The sequence below is a fragment of the Lepus europaeus genome, chromosome 4 (genome assembly GCF_033115175.1).
Source record: "Lepus europaeus isolate LE1 chromosome 4, mLepTim1.pri, whole genome shotgun sequence".
NCBI lineage: Eukaryota > Metazoa > Chordata > Mammalia > Lagomorpha > Leporidae > Lepus > Lepus europaeus.
Window position 1 is genome coordinate 3,070,412 of NC_084830.1, and position 19,074 is coordinate 3,089,485.

Below are 19,074 nucleotides of genomic sequence, written 5' to 3' on the forward strand. Positions count from 1 at the left end.
ATGGCAGGAGCCAGGTGCTTCTCCTGGTCTCCCATGGGGTGCAGGGCCCAAGAACTTGGGCCATCCTCCACTGCACTCCCTGGCCACAGCAGAGAGCTGGCCTGGAAGAGGGGCAACCGGGACAGGATCGGTGCCCCGACCGGGACTAGAACCCGGTGTGCCGGCGCCGCAAGGCGGAGGATTAGCCTACTGAGCCACGGCGCCGGCCAATGTTCAGTGCATTCTTAATGAGTACCCATTAGACACTAGGTGTCTGGCTAGGAGCTGATAGCGAACAGACAGAAACATTGTTCCTGCCTTGGGAAGGCTCTGGGGCCAGCGCAGGGCCGAGGAGGACAGTGCCTCAGCTGGTTGTGTTGTTATTTTCTCAGGATTTGGTTTGGGAAAAAACGTGCCTCTGATCGGAGCCTGGAGCCGAGGCACATCCTGTGCCTGGCTTACAGAACCCGACTTGTTCTCAGCATGGTTGGCTCCCGAGTTTCTCATTCAAAGCCAAGTTCTCTAGCTCCTATTTCTGAAATGCCAAAATGTGGTCGTCCTTTGCTGTGAATCATTTTTTTAAAATTTATTGTTTGAAAGGCAGAGAGAGAGAGAGAGAGAGAGAGAGAGAGAGAGAGAAAATGAATCAGTCTTGCATTTGCTGGTTCACTCCCCAAATGACTGGGGCTGGGCCAGGACAAAGCCAGGAACCAGGAGCTTCTTCTGGGTCTCCCACATGGGTGCAGAGGCCCAAGCACTTGGGTTGTTTTCTGCTGCTTTCTCAGGCCACAGCAGAGAGCTGGATTGGAAGTGGAGCAGCTGGGATTCGAATTGGCGCTCCCATGGGATGCTGGTGCTGAGGCAGCGGCTTTACCTGCTGCGCCGCAGCACTGACCCCTGATGTGAATCATCCCTACACAGTGTTGGTTTCTTCCTTCAGTTTATTCTCCTTGCTTTTGGTTTAGATCGGCACACTCATTGCAGCCTTCCTCTGGTGACGAGATATCTACCAACGTGTCTATGCAACTGTTCAACGGGGAGACGCAGCAACTCATCGTCACCTTAGAAAACATTGGCCTGGAACCCCTGGAGACACTGGAGGTCACCTCCAAACTGCTCCCCACCAAGGGTAGGTGTGGTCAGTGCGTCAGACCCTGGGAAGTTTGTGTTGTTGCCTTGCACAAGCGATGTTTTACATAGCTACTGTTCAGAAAACCTCAAAGCTTCCTTGAGTTTGGTGCAGTCCTGGTGGGGGTGGAGATCACACACCACATGCTGCAGGCACGAGGCTGACCCCTTTGTGCCCTTGGTTCCCATTACTGGATCTGAACAGGGGTCAGATCCTCAGCAGACTGGTTACTGAGCGGAAGACTGGGAGACAGGAGCAGGCTGATCCCACGGTGCCCGCAGCCCAGGGCCGTCTCCTGACTCAGCCCTTGAGGGCTGGGCCAGGCTGAAGCCAGGAGCCAGGAAATGCATCCAGGACTCCCACGTGGATAGCCAGGGCCCAAGCACTTGGGCAAACCTCCGCTGCTTTCCCAGGCTCATTAGCAGGGAGCTGGATCAGAAGTGGAACAGCCGCGACTCGAACTGATGCCCATCTGGGATGCCGGCTTTGCCGGAGGCTGCTTAACCCTCGGCACCACAGTGCCAAGCCCAAGGTGCAGCTTCTCCCCCTTTCTGGGCTGCTGTTTCCTTTGCTGTTGCTGTGCCTTTGAACTGCTCTGGAGCCCAGTCCCGTGTCAGCCACCCCTTTCTTTCCTGCCGTTCATCAGGACAGCGTTGGAGACTTGCAGGAATCCTACCTACACAAGTGTGTGCCTGCTGTGTAGCTTCCACATTTAGCATTTTGCTGCATTTGCCTCCTACCTGCCCCCCTTCCCAGTATCTTGTCTAAAGTTCTGGATTTCAGAAGCAGCTGTGAGTGCTTCTGAGCTCGATGTTTTTGATAAAATGCACACGCGCTGAAATGTGCAGGTCTGACAGGTTCCAGCCGATGAGTTTCAGCAGGTGCTGGCCCATGTTGCTGTGTAACCCAAGCCCTCATCAAGATATAGACAGAACATTTCCATCACCCCAGAAAGTTCCCCAGCATTCTTCCTAGCAAGTCCCAGTGCAGCCCCGGGCACAAATGCTCTTGTCTGTCATCTGTGTGCTGGGGCAGCCCCACTGGGTGTTTACTGCTGGTGATGCAGGGTGTGGGTGACATGCATGGCGACTGGCAGGTGGCAACTGGCAGACACGCAGCCCAGTCACCTTCTCTTCCCTGCCTCGAGTTTAATTTTCTGCTGGGTCTTGCCCACACCTGGTCGGTCTTAAAAATCTTTAAAGACATTTATTTTCGGGCTGGCACTGTGGTGTAGCTGGTTGAGCTACGGCCTATGGCACTGATATCCCATGTGGGTGCTGGTTTGTGTCCCAGCTGCTCCACATCTGATCCAGCTCCCTGCTAGTTATGCCTGGGAAAGAAATGGAAGGTGGTCCAAGTGCTCGAGTCCCTGTGGGAGACGAAGAAAGCTCCTGGCTTTTGGCTTCTGGCTCCGGCCTGGTCTGGCTTTGGCTGTTGGAGCCATTTGGGGAGTGAGCCAGCAGATGGAAGAGTTCTCTCTCTGCCTGTGTCTTTCTCTCTGTAACTCTGCTTTTCAAATAAAATAAATCTTAAAAAAATTACTTTCATTTGTCTGAAAGGCAGAAAGACAGAGAGACAAAGATTATCCATAGATTGTCTAACTCCCAAAGGACCAAAAGACCACAACAGCTGGGGCTACGACAGGCCAAAGCCAGAACTCAGTTCAGGCCTCTCACTTGGGTGACAGGGAGCCAAGTACATGAGCCATCACTCATGGCCTCCCAAGGTGTGCACTGGCAAGAAGCTGGAATCCGGAGCAGAGCTGAGCCTGGACGTGAAATGTAGGGGTCCCAGGCATTTAATGGCTGAGCCAGATGCTGGCCCCGATGTGTCCCTGTGTTGCGTTGCTTTGCCCGGCTTGTCTCCAGTTAGGCCTGGCATGGCTGGGGCCTGTGTTACTCTCCTCCCTTTAAGGCAGAAGAGGTGACGGACTAAGGTCACATGGCAGGTGGGTGGGGAGCCAGTGCGAGGACCAAAGTCTCCTGATTCTCAGTTTTGGTGGCAGAAACACGATAATCATGTAACACACTGCCCGGTGTAGCCATCTCAGAGCAACACAGTTACCAGTGAAAAATTAAAGCCATCATTCTTTCTTTAGTTTCCTCCCAAGCTGCCATACATTTACATGTGGAATTAAATTAATGGAAACAAACCATCTTCTTCCAGAATATACAAAGGGAATAATTCCTGGTGCTTTTGCCATACACGGCAAGGCTGCCAGTGGTGACAGATGACCGCCAGCGCTAGAAGCTGGGAATGTGCGCAAGGCTGCTGTGTGGGGCCCTGGCGACAGCGGCAGGTTTGCCTGTGGATATTAAGGAGCATCTATTTCCATTCTCGCCTCAGCTTCACCCTGGCCCACCGAGCCTATGAATGCCTGCTCTGTGGACTGAATGCTTCTCTGGTGCCTGCAACGTGTTCTTTCCTTCTGCCGCGGGTAGAGTTATTTTCTACCTTAATATTAGGAAGAGCTCCCACCCTGGAGCTCGTCCCATGCGCCTGGTGTGAGGCACTTGACACTCTTTTTCCACATGAAGTTGTCCCAGCGACCACAGGAGGGCTATTGGGGTGGGTGCTCTGGTAGTCTGTTCATTTCACCACGACACCCTCCGTGCCTGAGAGCCCAGAGCAGTGCTTGTCACTTAGCAGGTGCTGCACGAGTGTCAACCCCGGGTCTCACCTCCTGGGGCCGCCCTGAGGATGCAGGACACAGGGGGCCAGTACTGGGCACCGAAGCGCTGGACCAGGATTGCTTTGGCAGTGGTGGTGCCTGGTGCATCCTCCTGTGCAGGACTGCGTTTGTGGTCTCAGGGCCTGATGCCGCTGTACCTGCCGGCCCGACAGCTGGGAGGCACCGAGGGTCCCGGCAGGGCCCCCACAGCCCCTGCACGTGTCTGCACTCACCCTGAATAACCCCCCTTCTTCAGATACCAACCTCAGAGAAGGAAAAGTTTCTTGTTCTGTTTTCCCTCCTCCCGTCTTCCTTGCTTTCCTGACCTATTTTACTACAAAAAAGTATTTGTTTAATTTATTTGAAAATCAGAGACAGAGAGGCTAAGGCGGACAGAGAGAGAGGGAGAGACAGAGAGATCCCATCTACTGGCTCACTCTCAGGGTGTGCATTAGCAGGGAGCTGGAGTCAGAAGTGGAGCTGGGGTTCAAACTTGTAGGCGTCTCAAGTGTTTTTTTTTTTTTAAATAAAATTCTTTTTCTTTTCCTGTTAAATGTTGGTATATTTATGTGAAAGGCAGAGTGACAGAGAAATAGATCTTTCATCTTCTGGTTCATTTTCCAAATGCCCACAACAGCTGCAGCTGGGCCAGGTCAAAGCCAGGAGCCCGGACCTCCATCCAGATCTCCCACGTTGGTGGCAGGGACTCAGGGAATTGAGCCATTATCTGCTGCTCCAGGGAAGCCGATTAGCTGGGACTTGAGCCAGGCGTTCCAGCGTGGGATATGGGTCCCCACCCGGAGGTTTAATCTGCTACAGTACAATACCTACCCCTGGGTGACGTCTTAGCCACTGTGCCTGACTCCTGTCCGACTCCTGCCCCTCCTGGCTTATTATAACTCCTTTGAATGTTCAGTGTGTGGTGAGGATCAGTGCTATGAAGTATCAGGTCAGCCTTCCTGGACCGCTCAAGCTTTCATGGGACAAGCTTGTGCCCGCGTGTCCACATCCCCTCCAGGGAGATGAACCGTCACACTCCATCCCGTCTCAACACCAGGACTGTCTAGTGACTTAACCCTCCTACCTGTAATTCACCTGCAGCAAGTCTTCCTTTGTGGACTTGGAAAGATGGCAACTCTCACTCTTGCTTAAATAGTCCCAGGTTCAGAAAAGTCTACTGTTTGAGCTTTCCAGCAAATGTCCTGTGATCCACGTGTGTGAGGGTGTGCACACGTGTGGACGCGTGCCCATGGGTAGCCACACCCACACACACTCCTGGATGTCTTTTTTCTTCAACAAGAAGTGCTGACTCCATGCCAGCGCGATTGAAGATTCATGCAGGTTTTGACTGGGCCGAGCTTCTTGGGCTGCGTCTTTTCCCACGGATGCTGGAGCTCAGCCCGGTGCAGGGAGAAGCCAGCGAGCACAGGCAGAGCTGTGTCGTCATCCAGTGCTACTCGGTGTTGAGATGCTGACGCCACTGTTTTCAGGGGAGGATGAGTGACGTGCGCCCCACGGTTGACTTCTGTTTCTCCTGTTCCCTCTGTGGGATTTTGAGAGGCTGCGTTCTTCATTCTGTCTGGTAGCACAGAAATACAGAGAAGAAACCAACAGGAAGGGCCGCCTGCGAGGCAGGCCCTGGTCCTGAATCTGGCGCCCGAGCTGTGTAGCTTTCCGTGACACTGCAGCCACAGAGACGGCTCTCTGGTCCTGCCCGCTGCTGCGTGCTGTGTCTTAGTCTTAAAGGCTTTGGTTGTGTGGCATCAGACGGTCCCCGAGCGTGGCGCTGCCTGTGACTTGCACTCATCACGTAAGGTGCAGAGTTTCCTGCAACATAAGCAGAGTGTTCGGTGTCTGAGTGTCCTCGTGCTGGCCTCCCAGGGCTCTGGGTGTGAGACTTGGAACGTCACTGACATTGTGGCCTTGTGCCGGGGTGGCTCGTGGACCCAGCGGCGTTTCCACGCCTCTCCTCGTGAGCTGCCAGCCCAGCCCCTCGCACTCCTCGGATTCCTCAGGGCTGCTTTCCCTCTCCTGGATGTTGCTGTTGCTGGGTTGCGGCTGGTCTTGAGCCATTTGACTGCTGGAGGCTTAATGTGCTCCCTGGATACTCACTGGGATCTAGTCTCCCGCTCATGCAGTAATTCTAGAACGAGTAATTCCCCGAGTGCCTGAGGAGTGACGGCTGTGTCACCACCCCTGTGAGTGGGGACAAGAGCTGAGGTTTGCTGCCCTGGTCTGCTGGTGCCTGGGGGACATCAGAGTTATTCAGGTCATATCTATCTATCTATCTATCTATCTATCTATCTATCTATATCTTACAAAGAATTTTATTTATTTACTTTAAAGGCTGAGTTACAAAGAGAGGGGGAAGGATGAAGAAAGAGATCTTCCATCTGCTGGTTCACTCCCCAAATGGCAGTAATGGCCAGGGCTTGGCCAGGTTGAAGCCAGGAACCTGGAACTCCTTCCAGGTTTCCCATGTGGTGCAGCGGCCCAAACATGTAGGCCATCCTCTGCGGCTTTCCCAGGTGCATTAGCAGGGAGCTGGATTGGAAGAGGAGCAGCTGGGACTTGAACTGGTAGCCATATCGGATGCCTGCACTGCAGGCAACGACTTTACCCACTACACCACAGCACTGGCCCCTTGAACTCTTTTAAAAGAAAAAAGATTTATTTTATTTTATTTATTTGAAAGGCAGAATGAGAGAGTGAGAGAGACTGAGAGAGAGAAATATTCCATCTGCTGGTTCACTCTCCAGAGGGTCGTGACGGCCAGGACTGAACCAGACTGAAGCCAGGAGCCAGCAGCTTCTTCTGGGTCTCCCACATGGTTGGCAGGAACCCAAGCACTTCGGCCATCGTCTGCTGCTTGCCAGGCAGTCAGCAGGGAGCTGAATCAGAAGTGGAACAGCTGGGACTAGAACGGGTGCCTGTATGAGATACTGACGTCGCTGGTGGAGGCTTAGCCTGCCACGCCACAGAGCCAGGCCCCCACCTTTCTTGAACATTTTAAAATTGTTTTCCTCTACTCAGTTTCTTAGCCTACATGCAGAGGCTCCCTGCCCACATTTCTCCCTCTGTTCTCCCCTGGTGCCCACTGTGCTCCAGGGACTGTGATCTGTGTCCTCATGGGGCTGAGGATGTGGTGAGAAGCTGGACAGGGGCAGGTGCAGCATGTCCTGTGCAAGCAGAGGGACAGGGCGGGGCCGTCCGGGGGGGTTCAGGCGCTCCGCTCCCCTTCCCCGCCGTTGCTGCCTCTGCCTGTCCGGGCGTCTGTCCTTTGCCATCAGCTGTTCATTGTTTGCTGGGTGAGCCCACACTGAGCGCCTCCCACTGCTGGTGATGCCTGTGCCCTGGCGGCTGCAGGATGAGTCGGACCCACCTCTGTGCCACTGGGCTCCATGGTCCCTGCACGCACTCCTGGCTGTCCTCTGTGCTGTCCAGGCCGTGTGTCCCCTCCCGAAGGCTTAGCTCCCCATCCAGCGGGATGAATTCCACCTGCTTGTGCTCTGTTGCAGAGATGCTCACCTCACTTGGCAACAGGTGAACATGTGTGCACCACGTTTACACGCCAGTCGCCACACCGGGCATGTGCTTGGTACATAAACACTGCTGGGGGGCTTGTGGTGGGGTGTAGGAGTCAGACCCACTCACCTACCGGAATGGAGCTCTCGTCACACATCCTGTGTTTTCCTGCTCCACGCCGCTTGCCACAGTGAGTGGATTTCTGGGTGTGCCTCCTAGAAGGACCTGGGAACTCCTGAGTGACTAACAGCCCTCCAGCCTGCTGGCCTACTGTGCGCCAGACGGCAGCGGCTTTCTTACCAGGGTCATCATGGGGAGGTTTGATCTCAAGAGAAAGTGGAAGGCCTTTAGGCGCACAGTGGGACTTGCTAAGTTCCGCTCGTTGGGAGCACAGACGGGACCTAGGTGAGCAGGGCAGAAGGGCAGGAGAACGCAGGACGCCTGGCCTGCAGCTCGGAGACCACTGGATGCCAGATTCCCAGGCGGTTATCCCGGGATCTCAGTGCTCCACGCTCACGTAAAGAATTACAGTTGAAAGAATGGCACCGTGTCACAGGCTTGCGGTCAGGGTTGGACAGCAGAGTGCCAGATGCTGTGTGGACTCGGTGCCCCTCCTAAGATGGAGAAGTCAGGGGGAAAATATATACATGATCTTAGCAGGTGCCTGCTCAGGGGAGCACACAGACACCAGCTGCCTGGCTCCTGGTGTTTCGGGGACAGCACTTAGCACTGAGCCCATGTTTGCCCCTGCTCCTCCCCTTCCTTGGGGGTTGTGGTTGGCAGGTGCCTCCTGCGGCCCAGCTACAGTCAGGGTTGATGTTCCTCACACCTCCCTTCTCCGCCACACACCACTGCCTCTCGGTCCCCCTGCCCCTAGGCCTCTGTGGCCTCAGCCCCAGAGTTCATCTCTCCAGGGAAGCACTTTTGAGGAAGGAAAAGCCCTCTGGACAGGTGAGGAGAGTGCTGTAGCCGGTTGTAACATGTAGCCCTCCGCCCCACTAGTTATGGATTTCTGATAGGCTAGATGGGCAGCCGCCAAGTCTGGGACGCAGCAGTTCAAGCCACTGGGCAGTGAGTCTTCCTTTAGTTCTGGGCCCCCAGATGTGGGCAGTGAGTTCAGCAGGTTCTCTAGGATGCAGTCGTGGTGGTATTTACACAGTTCTCAGGTTCACGGGCGCTCATCTCCATCTGGCCTATGCTGGGGCTTCCGCGGTGCAGTCAGAGACCTCTCCCCCGACCCCTCTTGAGGGCAGGCCACGTCTTCCTGATCTCCTTGTCCTCAGAACCTCGTGCCTTCCATGAGGCTCCTCGGTGGCTGTGCAGCGAGTGCTCCTTGCACGAGTGAAACGGGCAGTGTGGAATGCGAGAAGCAAACCTCGCTGGGGCCCGGGCTTTCTCATCCACCACCCCAGCAGTTTCTGGGTGCCGCGTTGCTGTGCTAAGACTTCGTGTTGCTCCGTGTTACCGTCACGCTGACTCCGTTACCACCTCCTCGGAGGACAGGGCGTCTTGGCTGCCAGAGGACTCGCAGCCCTCCCTGTCCCGAGAGCTGTGAAGGGCAAAGCTGGGCTTCACACTCCGGTCGGCGGACGCCAGAGCTCCCGGACTTGAGTGTTCCGTGTTGTTTTCTGCATGCCCTCCATGAAGTTCCCTCGTATGCAGCCTCCACTTTGGAGTTCACTCTGGCTCTGTTCAGGGCCTCAGATCGCGGGAGGAGGCCATTGCCAGGCAGGCACCGACTCCTGGTTCCACGACTTACCAGCTGCTTGGCTTTGGGCAAATTGCTGGAACTCTCTGTGCTGTAATTGGCTCTTTTATGACTTGGGATGGAGCGTCTCTGTTGGGAAGCTGCTCAGTAGGCAGTTGCTCCAATCCCTGCCCTGCTTGCCTGGGGCTGTTCCTGCTGGATGGTCCCTCCGGATGGCCCCTGCCTTGCCAAGTGAGCGCGGTAGTGGCGAGGAGCGGCAGAGCCCACCTAATCAGTGTGGGCTGGTTTTTCCTTAGCCTGGCCAAACTCTTGTAGGCATCTGATTGCCTGCCAGTGCGCATGGCTGCCACAGAGTTAATCCGCTGCCCCAGGGACGTTTACTCGGCTGGCTGAGACGAGCCGGGGACTTGGGGACACACAGTCCCTGTGACTTGCTGCCCTTGTCATCAGGAAACATTACTGCCTGGCCACAGCGGGGGCACCATGAGGGCATCTGCATTGGCTCGGAACCCATCTCTCTCTGTCGGGTGGGCCACAGGCCTTGGTGTGGTTGTCTTATGTGTGGACATGTAGGCTGGACCCACAGGGCTTCTCCCTGCATGAAACCAGGGTAGGGGGCAGGGGCCTAGACTTAGAGCTGTTAGCACGGGTTTATACAAGTGTGTGTGTGTGTGTGTATGTGTGCGCGCACGCAGGCTCAAGGGGACTTCCCAAAGCTCATGGAAGAACAGAACTAAAAGTAATTTATTTTGGTGCCAAACGTTTTTGAAATCCATGCATGCTTTATTCATAATGTACATTTCTCATGAACGGTTTGAAGTTTCCTCATATGCAAGGATTTCCATCTTTTTTTGGCATCAAAATAAACTTACCCTTTAATTCTATTTTCTGTGAACTTCTTGAAGTATCCTTTGTGTATTTCTTTATAAAAACATGATAAAACTCATTGCAGAAAATTCAACAACTACAAAACCATTTGAAATTACCCATGATCCCATGACTAATATTAGCAAACTAATATTAGTGTACAGATATGTTTTCATTTTTTTCTACTTGAGTACTTGTATACATTTGGAATTACATTGTACGTTCAGTGTGGCATCCTGTTTTTTTTTTTTTTTCTCGTGTAACTTGTTTCCATCTATTCTAATTATAAACTGAACACGGTGACTTGGCCCACGCTATTGTCACTATTGTCTGCTCCCCTGTGCCAGGTCCTGTTCACGGCTGGAGGGGCGGAACTCTGGTGGCAGCTAGTGCTAGAGCGTCTGCTGACTTCAGGGCTAGCTCATCCTCACGTGGCCCTGGGGAGGGACTACTCACTTAGGACAAGAGAGAGGGGTTTTTGAGGCACGGGAGGAATCACTCACACTGGCCAAGTGCTGTTCTAGTCCGGGTTGTGTTCCAAGCACTTGGCTTCCATTACCTCGTTGACCTGGCACGACAGCCCATCTTACAGATGGCTAAACTGACAGACACGGAAGTGTGGTGGCTCACCTAGGACACGCAGCCAGTGCTGGCAGGTGAGCCCAGGTGCCCTGTCCTGAAGCAGGTGCTCCTACCCTCACAGTGCCTGCCTCTCCAGGCAGGTGCTGGGCCTCAGTGGTGGGGCTGGTGCCTTCCATTAATTGAATGATTGGTGGGAGAATGAGTCCCTTGGATATAGCGTCCTACTTGTCGGGCCGTGGAAGGGTTGTGTATATGTGTGTGTGTTGGGGGGGACAAGGCCCACAGGAATGCAGCCTGTGAGTGGGGCTGTGAAGGACAGGTGGGACCCCACTGTGGGGACAGTGGGCCTGGCCCTCTCCACACAGGCAGCAGGCTGTGCTGGTGGAGGGGAGCTGGCGGCATGTGGGCCAGAGTGCCCTCCCGAGGCACCTCAGTGTCCACTCCTCCCATTGCCGTGCGCTCGCTCAGAGCCTGCCCGTGCTTCCTGCCCATCCCCTGCTGCGTGAATCAGGCAGCTGACACAGTGGCTGCCGTTGATGGACTGTGCTCTAGAGACAGCTTGGGGGAGATGTTGGGACGTGAAGTTTTGCAAGGCCTTGGTGTCTTGTCTGACAGGGGAAGCGCTCAGGAATGGGGCCGCTGCTGGTTGGCTCATGCACAGGCCGTGGAGGTGGTCAGCCTGCATTTCCTGTGTTCTTGGGGCCTTGGAACTGGCCCCAGCAAGCAGGGCCCCCTTGGCTCTCTGTCACCTGGTGTTCTTACCCGTTCCCTTCCTGAATGGATTGACTGGGCTGAAAAGCGAAAAAGTGGAGTTCATTAAAATCCACGTAATATGTTTGTAGACTTTCTGGGTCACTGGAGGGTCTCGATTCCATGCGTGGTGCGGGGGAATGGCATAACATCTGTTCATAACACCAGAGCAGGTGTCCCGGGGCAGTTTGGACCTCAGGGCTGCAGTGCAGACTGGGGAGTAGGAACACACACAGGCTTCAGCAATCTTTGAGGGCTAGGGCAGTGCCGTGGCCACCAAGGATAGCTACTGTGAACATCTGAAGTCCCCACGTGCTGTGGCTACACCGGAGGCAGGCCACAAAGCCAGTGTGTGAAGGCGGTTTTGAGCGTGACGTCTGTTAAGCTGCGCCGCACGCCGAGATCGTGCTGGACACAGCACAAGTCCAGAATCCTCCTCCTCCTAACCATCCCTGGCTTCTCCTCTTCCCCTCAAGTCTCTCTGGGAGGTTTCCTCGTGCTCCATACCTGGACCCTGGGCTCTGCAGTGCACTGCCCGGGAGCCACGACCGACCCACCCTGCAGGTGATCGGTGTGTCTGTGTGGTTCTGCTGCTGGCTGGCCGCACGCTGGACTCCACTGCTCAGGGCTGTGCGGCCGCTGTGCTTGCCCCTGTGAGCAGGAGGGCAGTGGGGCTGGGAGCCTCTCAGTGGAGCAGAGTTGGAAGGGGACCTTGTGGCGCAGCCAGGTGTAGAATACTGGGCCTTGGTTGGATGTCTTGCCTCTTGCTCCCAGTTGTCAACGAAGGAGGGATGGCCGCTTCCCAGGCCACACTGGGTGTCCTCTGTGTCTCTTCCTGTCCTTCCATAGGGTGCCTTGCTGTTGGTGATGATGTCCCCCCCTTCTCTGCAGAGGTCACCGTGGGCAGCTTCTGCACCAGCTCCGATGCAGTGACGATGCCCCCCTCCCCCCGAAGAGGTCACCTGTGTAGCCTCTGCACCAGCCCTGATGCAGTGACGATGCCCCCCTCCCCCGTTCTCTGCAGAGGTCACCGTGTGTAGCCTCTGCACCAGCCCCGATGCAGTGACGATGCCCCCCCCCCCCAGAGGTCACCGTGCACAGCTTGTGCACCAGCCCCGATGCAGTGACGATGCCCCCCCCGCCCCAGAGGTCACCTGTGCAGCCTCTGCACCAGCCCCGATGCAGTGATGATGCCCCCCTGCCCCGTTCTCTGCAGAGGTCACCGTGTGTAGCCTCTGCACCAGCCCCGATGCAGTGACTATGCCCCCCCCCCCCAGAGGTCACCTGTGCAGCCTCTGCACCAGCCCCGATGCAGTGATGATGCCCCCCTGCCCCGTTCTCTGCAGAGGTCACTGTGGGCAGCTTCTGCACCAGCCCCGATGCAGTGGCCGTAGCCCCCATGCTGTCTGCAGACAAACCTCTGCTCTGAGGATTTACCATTCTGCACGGTGCTCCAGGCCCAAGGCTGCTTCCTCACCGGCCCTGCCTGAGGCTCTGCTCTTAGCTGTGTGTTTCTGATTCTGGATTCCTTTTTCTTAAGTGGTGTCCCTGCTTAACGTGGGTCTGTTTCCCTCACAGCAACACAATACAGAAAATGTTCATGGTGGGGAAACTTAGCTTCACTTGCCAGAGCCACAGGCCTTCACCCCAGGAGGGATGGTGGCCTGGCTGGGGGCCCATGCCCGGGCATGACGCATTCTCTCTCCTCTTTGTGCCTCATGGCCTCTTCTGATTCAGGACTTTTCCTGGGACTTTGCTCTCTGACATCTTGAATGGTTCTCGCCTTTGTTTTTGAATGTGTGCCAGAATTTCCCAGCCGGGTTGGTGTCAGTCTCATTGTGCCTCTGCTCTGCCATCACCATCAACATCACTGTTGTTGTTATCATTGCAGAGAAACTGTACGGCGACTTCCTGAGCTGGAAGCTGGAAGAAACCCTCGCCCAGTTCCCCCTGCAGCCTGGGCAGGCGGCCACCTTCACTGTCACCATCAAAGCGAGCCTGGACTTCTCCTGCCAGGAGGGCCTCCTGCAGGACCTGAGTGACGGTAAGCGGCTCCCTCGTTTCCGAGAGCTCACCTGCTCCCAGCTGTGTGTTGTAGCCAGCTCTCCGTGGCGCCCGGCTCCGGCCATGTGACTCGTCCATCTGAGACCTCGCCCCGGCACTTTGTTAGCAGCATGGCTTATTGCAGGCACATTATAGAGACAGTTTCTCAATGCCCACTCTTGACTGCCTTGTCCTGATGTGCTAGGAGGTCGTCCTAAGGGAGTGGAATGCTGTGATTTTTTCCCCCAAGTGTAGCTGCTGTGTCGGTGGGACACAGAGTGGTGATGAAGGAGTTCTCCCATCTGGTGATGCCAGTAAGGAGACGGAGCCGGGGGCAGTGTGTACCTGCTGCAGCACCAGGCCTGGCCGCGTGGGGTTAGCTGTCTCAGGTTATCACATGCTCTTCTGGAGGCCCTGGGGGTGTGTTAGTCAGCTCAGGCTGCTGTATCAAAACCCCACACCTGGCCTGGCCCGACCACAGGCATTGGTTTTCTTTTCTTTCCTTCCCTTTCCCTTTCCCTTTCCCTTTCCCTTTCCCTTTCCCTTTCCCTTTCCCTTTCCCTTTCCCTTTCCCTTCCTTCCTTCCTTTCTTCTTTTTTTTTTTTTTTTGACAGGCAGAGTGGACAGTGAGAGAGACAGAGAGAAAGGTCTTCCTTTGCTCCAATGGCCGCTGAGGCGGGCACGCTGTGGCCGGTGCACCGCGCTGATCCGATGGCAGGAGTCAGGTGCTTCTCCTGGTCTCCCATGGGGTGCAGGGCCCAAACACTTGGGCCATCCTCCACTGCACTCCCTGGCCACAGCAGAGAGCTGGCCTGGAAGAGGGGCAACCGGGACAGGATTGGTGCCCCGACCGGGACTAGAACCCGGTGTGCCGGCGCTGCAAGGCGGAGGATTAGCCTAGTGAGCCGCGGCGCCGGCCAGGCATTGGTTTTCTGATGGTTCTCAGCACTGCAAGTCCGACCCAGGTGCTGGCATGGTGGCTCCTGGTGAGGGCGGCCATCTGCTTGCTGTGTTCTCAGGAGATGGAGACATATCAGCTCTCTGGGGTTTCTTCCTCTTCTTTTCTTTTTGTTTTTTAAGATTTATTTATTTACTTGAAGGGCAGTTACGGGTGTGGGGTGAGGGAGACACACACAGGGACGTGTATCCGTGCATACACACACACAAACACACAGAGAGGGAGAGAAGAAAGATCTTCCATCCGCTGGTTCACTCCCCAAATAGCCACAATGGCTGGGACTGTGCCTGGAGAAGCCAGGAACCTTGAACTCCATCCAGGTCTCAATTGTGTGTGGCAGGTGACTTCACCCCCGTGCTGTAATACCAGCCCAGTAAGAACATTTCAGTCCTGTGTTTTAAGGACTTTGGAGTCCTCGTATACAGTGCGTGACTTTTGTCTCCATGAACATGCTGCAAATGACAGACCCTCCTGTGGGTGTTTTGGTCTGGGTATTTCTGGGTGCGCTGCAGCTCCCATTCCTTGTCCGTTCACCTGCCAAGGGGCATTCATGCGTTTCCATTGTCTTGGCTGTGGTGAGCTGTGCTGCAGTGGACATGTGAGTGCAGACATGGCTCTGCCATATACACATATGTATTCGTGTATATACCACGTCACACTCACATGTACATACTGCACACATGTACACATACATACCACGCATATACATGTCACATACAGACATCACACACATGTACATGCACATATGTACACATACATAACACACATATACATGTCACATATGGACATCGCACACATGTACACATACACACCACACATATACATGTCACATACAGATATCGCACACATGTACACACACACATTACACCCATGTACATATATACTTTATGCACATGTACATAAATCCAGATGTGGGCTGGCGGGGTCGTGGGAGAGTTTGAGTTGTTTTTAGCTTTTAGGGACCCTCCATGCTCGTTTTCAACATGCTGTACTGACTGACATTCCCATCAGAAGTGTGCCAGATCCCTGTTTCTCCACATTCTCACCTGCACCTGTGGCCTGGTCTTTTGGTAATAGCCAGTCTAGTGGAGTGACTTGATACTTATTGTGGTTTTATTTTTATTTATTTATTTTAAAGATTTATATGTTTGAAAGTTAGAGTTACAGTGAGAGGGAGTGACAGAGCGAGGACTCTATCATCTGCTGGTTTGCTCCCCAGATGGCCACAACGGCCAGAGCTATCCCGAAGCCGGGAGCCAGGAGCTTCATCAGGATGCAGGGGCCCAAACACGTGGGCCGTCCTCCACTGCTTTTCCCAGGTCATAAGCGGGGAGCTGGATCGGAAGTGGAGCGAGTGGGCCAAAAACCAGTGCCCATGTGGGATGTCCGCGTCAGGTGGCAGCTTACCCGCTGCGTCACAGCCCTGGCCTCTCCGTTGTGACTTTGATTTGCATTTCTCTGATCATTGGCGATGGTTACTTGTATGTCTTCTTTCCAGAAACGTCCATTCAGGGGCTGTTTGTTCTCTTGATACGGATTCATTCGAGTTCTTTGTATTTAGATAGCAGCCCCTCACCTGATAAATGATTTCAAATGTCCTCTCCCAGTGTGTGGGTCAGTTCTCTACTCTGTTACTTGTTCCCTTTGCTTGGAGAAGGATTTTCTTGTATGCAGTCTCATATGTCTGTTTTCGCTTTTGTCGCCCACGCCTTTGGGGTCACATGCAAGAGATTACTGCTTGGACCAATGTCCCTCTGCTTTCCTCTAGTCGTTTTAGAGTTTTGGGTCTTATGATCAAGAATTTATTTATTTATTTACTTACTGGGATATGTGCTTATGTATGTGTGAATGTGTACGTATATAGATATCAAGTCTCTAGCACAAACCACTATCACAGGCATTTAATTTTAATTTATTTTCATTTTATTTGAAAGGCAAAGGAGGCTGAGAGAGAGAGACAGAGAGAGAGAGAGAGAGAGAGAGGGAGGGAGGGAGGGAGGGAGTAGGAGAGGGATCTCCCATTTTCTAATTCACTCCCATAATGTCCCCAATGGCCCCAGGGCTGAAACTAGGAATCAGGAACTCAATCCAGGTCTCCGACATTGGTGGCAAGAACCCAGTTATTTGAGCCATCACCACTGCTTCCCAGGGTCTGCCCTGGCAGGAAGCTGGAGTCAGGAGCCCGAGCCCTGACGTGTGACATGGGTGTCCTAAGCACGAGGCCAGATGCCAGCCTTTAGAAGGTGCGTGGCACCTGTCTCGTTCTGTCCTGTGTTCCCAGTGCTCTGGCTGTGACAGGCAAAGGGCTTTGTGTCTTGTGGCGTGGATCATCAGCGGGGCCTCTTTGTCCTGCTCCTCCCCTAGTGTGTGGGTTCTGGGTTGTGTTCCTGTTCTTTCTTGTGAGCATGTGCCCCTCAGGATTCCCCAGCTTCTCTGGGGAGTTGTTGAAGATCTCAGAGTTCTGATCCGTGCGTGTGTGGCTCAGCTCCTGCACGGCCGTGTCGCCTGCTTTCCTGTAGCAGGGAGCTTGTTGGGGTCTCTCCTGCTACTCCACGTTGGGCAGCTGGGGCTGCTGGAGCACAACACCGCAGGACGCATGGCTCAGGCAGCAGAAATTGCTTTCTCACGTCTGCAGACTGGGGAGGCCGGGCCCACAGGCCGGCAGAGTGGGATTCCTGCTTGCTGTGTCCTCAACGGAGGAGGCCGAGGGGAACTCTGGTGTTTCTGCCTCTTCTTTTTTTTTTTAAGTTTTATTTATTTATTTATTTGAGGTAGAGTTACAGACAGTGAGAGGGAGAGATAGCGAGAAAGGTCTTCCTTCCGTTGGTTCACCCCCACAGTGGCCACTACGGCTGGAGCTACGCCGATCCGAAGCTAGGAGCCAGGTGCTTCTTCCTGGTCTCCCATGCAGGTGCAGGGCCCAAGCACCTGGGCCATCCTCCACTGCCCTCCTGGGCCACAGCAGAGAGCTGGCCTGGAAGAGGAGCAATCGGGACTAGAACCTGGCGCCCATATGGGATTCTGGTGCTGCAGGTGGAGGATTTACAGAGTCTGCCACGGCGCCGGCCCTCTACCTCTTCTTATCAGGGGGAGACCCCACCGTCCTGAGCTCAGCCACCCCGGCCACCTCCCAACGGCCTTGCCTCCTCATGCCCTTGCCTTGGGGTCCAGGGCTCAGCACATAGATTGTAGAGGGACAGAAAGTTCAGTCCATGGCAGCCTGCATAGACTTTGCTGTCTCTCTGCAGTGTTTGACGAACCATCGGGAAGTTCCTTTGTCTGGTGCTGGTGCTTAAGAAAACACTCTCTTTATGTCGTGCACAAGCAGGCTTAGCACTAGGCGCGTTAGCAACAGGGACAGTCAAGGGGACGTCTTACCAGGCTTCAAGCGTCAGATGCAGTGGATTTTCTCGTGTTTGTGCGGTGCTCTGTGCCGCTGCACTGTGTGTTCCTCTCAGTGGGCAGAGGGTAAACAGATCCCGAGTTCTCCATAAGGGAGTTGGGCAGGTGCCGGGAACCTGGGCAGATGCCTGTCCTGGGCAGGCTCGGCAGTCAGGCTCCCAGTGGGGATTGTCTGTGAGCAGCGGGGGGCAGTACCACCCGTGTCGTGTCATACAAGCTTCCCGTGGACATGTGAGCTGTGTGGGTTCTGGTGGCACCTTCAGTGTTCGACGCTGACCTGCTTGGTGGTGTCCCTCTGCCATCCCAAGTGGAGAGTGAAGTGGCAGTGTGTGGCTCACCTGTGGGAACACCTTCCTCTGTCTTTTGAGATAAAAGCAAATCAGAACTAGCATGCTGGATCCCCTGTGGTTTGTGAATGCTATGAGGGAGCCACGTACATACGTGGGACAGGACATGTGTGTGTGTGATGCCCTCCTTGCTGACCATGGTTAACAGACGCCCAAGGCTGACTGCACAGGGAAGGCAGAGCAGGCCAGTGTCATGGGGGAGCAAGGCGGACACCCAGGGCCCTTGGGGATTTTGGGCCAGGCTGTGAATTGTCATTTGCAGTTCCTCCTGTGCAGTCACGAGGCCACCGTGAAGCCCTCGTCTAGGGACAGCTGCAGGCTCGAGGGCAGAGGCTCGTCTGTGGCCTCCTGGGAGCAGGAGCTGACCCTGCGGTGGCTCTCAGCCTGCTCCTCTCAGAAGCATCTAACTGGGGAGCACATGTGGGCCCCGTTTGCTCCCTGGCAAGGACTCACACGAACTTGGGCTCCTGGAATGAGGTGTTGCTGTTTGCAACAGAGAACAGGCTGCTGGATGCCGTGGGGCACGGGGGAGTCCATGGTGCTGGGCGCCATTAGGTGCCCTCTCCCACCAACAAGTGCAGCAGAGAGCAGGCTGCTGGATGCCGTGGGGCACGGGGGAGTCCATGGTGCTGGGCGCCATTAGGTGCACTCTCCCACCAACAAGTGCAACAGAGAGCAGGCTGCTGGATGCCGTGGGGCACGGGGGAGTCCATGGTGCTGGGCGCCATTAGGTGCCCTCTCCCACCAACAAGTGCAGCAGAGAGCAGGCTGCTGGATGCCGTGGGGCACGGGGGAAGTCCACGGTGCTGGGCGTCATTAGGTGCCCTCTCCCACCAACAAGTGCAACAGAGAGCAGGCTGCTGGATGCCGTGGGGGCACAGGGGAAGTCCACGGTGCTGGGCGTCATTAGGTGCCCTCTCCCACCAACAAGTGCAACAGAGAGCAGGCTGCTGGATGCCGTGGGGCACGGGGGAGTCCATGGTGCTGGGCGCCATTAGGTGCCCTCTCCCACCAACAAGTGCAACAGAGAACAGGCTGCTGGATGCCGTGGGGGCACGGGGGAGTCCATGGTGCTGGGCGCCATTAGGTGCCCTCTCCCACCAACAAGTGCAA

At 55.0% G+C, this 19,074-nt stretch overlaps 1 protein-coding gene across 2 annotated transcripts in view; it reads left to right on the forward strand.

Annotated features, from left to right (window-relative positions):
* Positions 1-19,074, forward strand: part of TRAPPC9 (trafficking protein particle complex subunit 9) — a 579,880-nt gene that overhangs the window by 134,499 nt on the left and 426,307 nt on the right. For both annotated transcript variants that reach the window (XM_062187950.1, XM_062187949.1), the window contains 2 exons: positions 945-1,108; positions 13,103-13,255. In XM_062187950.1, coding sequence (XP_062043934.1) covers positions 945-1,108; positions 13,103-13,255 — 317 coding nt within the window. The remainder of the gene's footprint in view (positions 1-944; positions 1,109-13,102; positions 13,256-19,074) is intronic.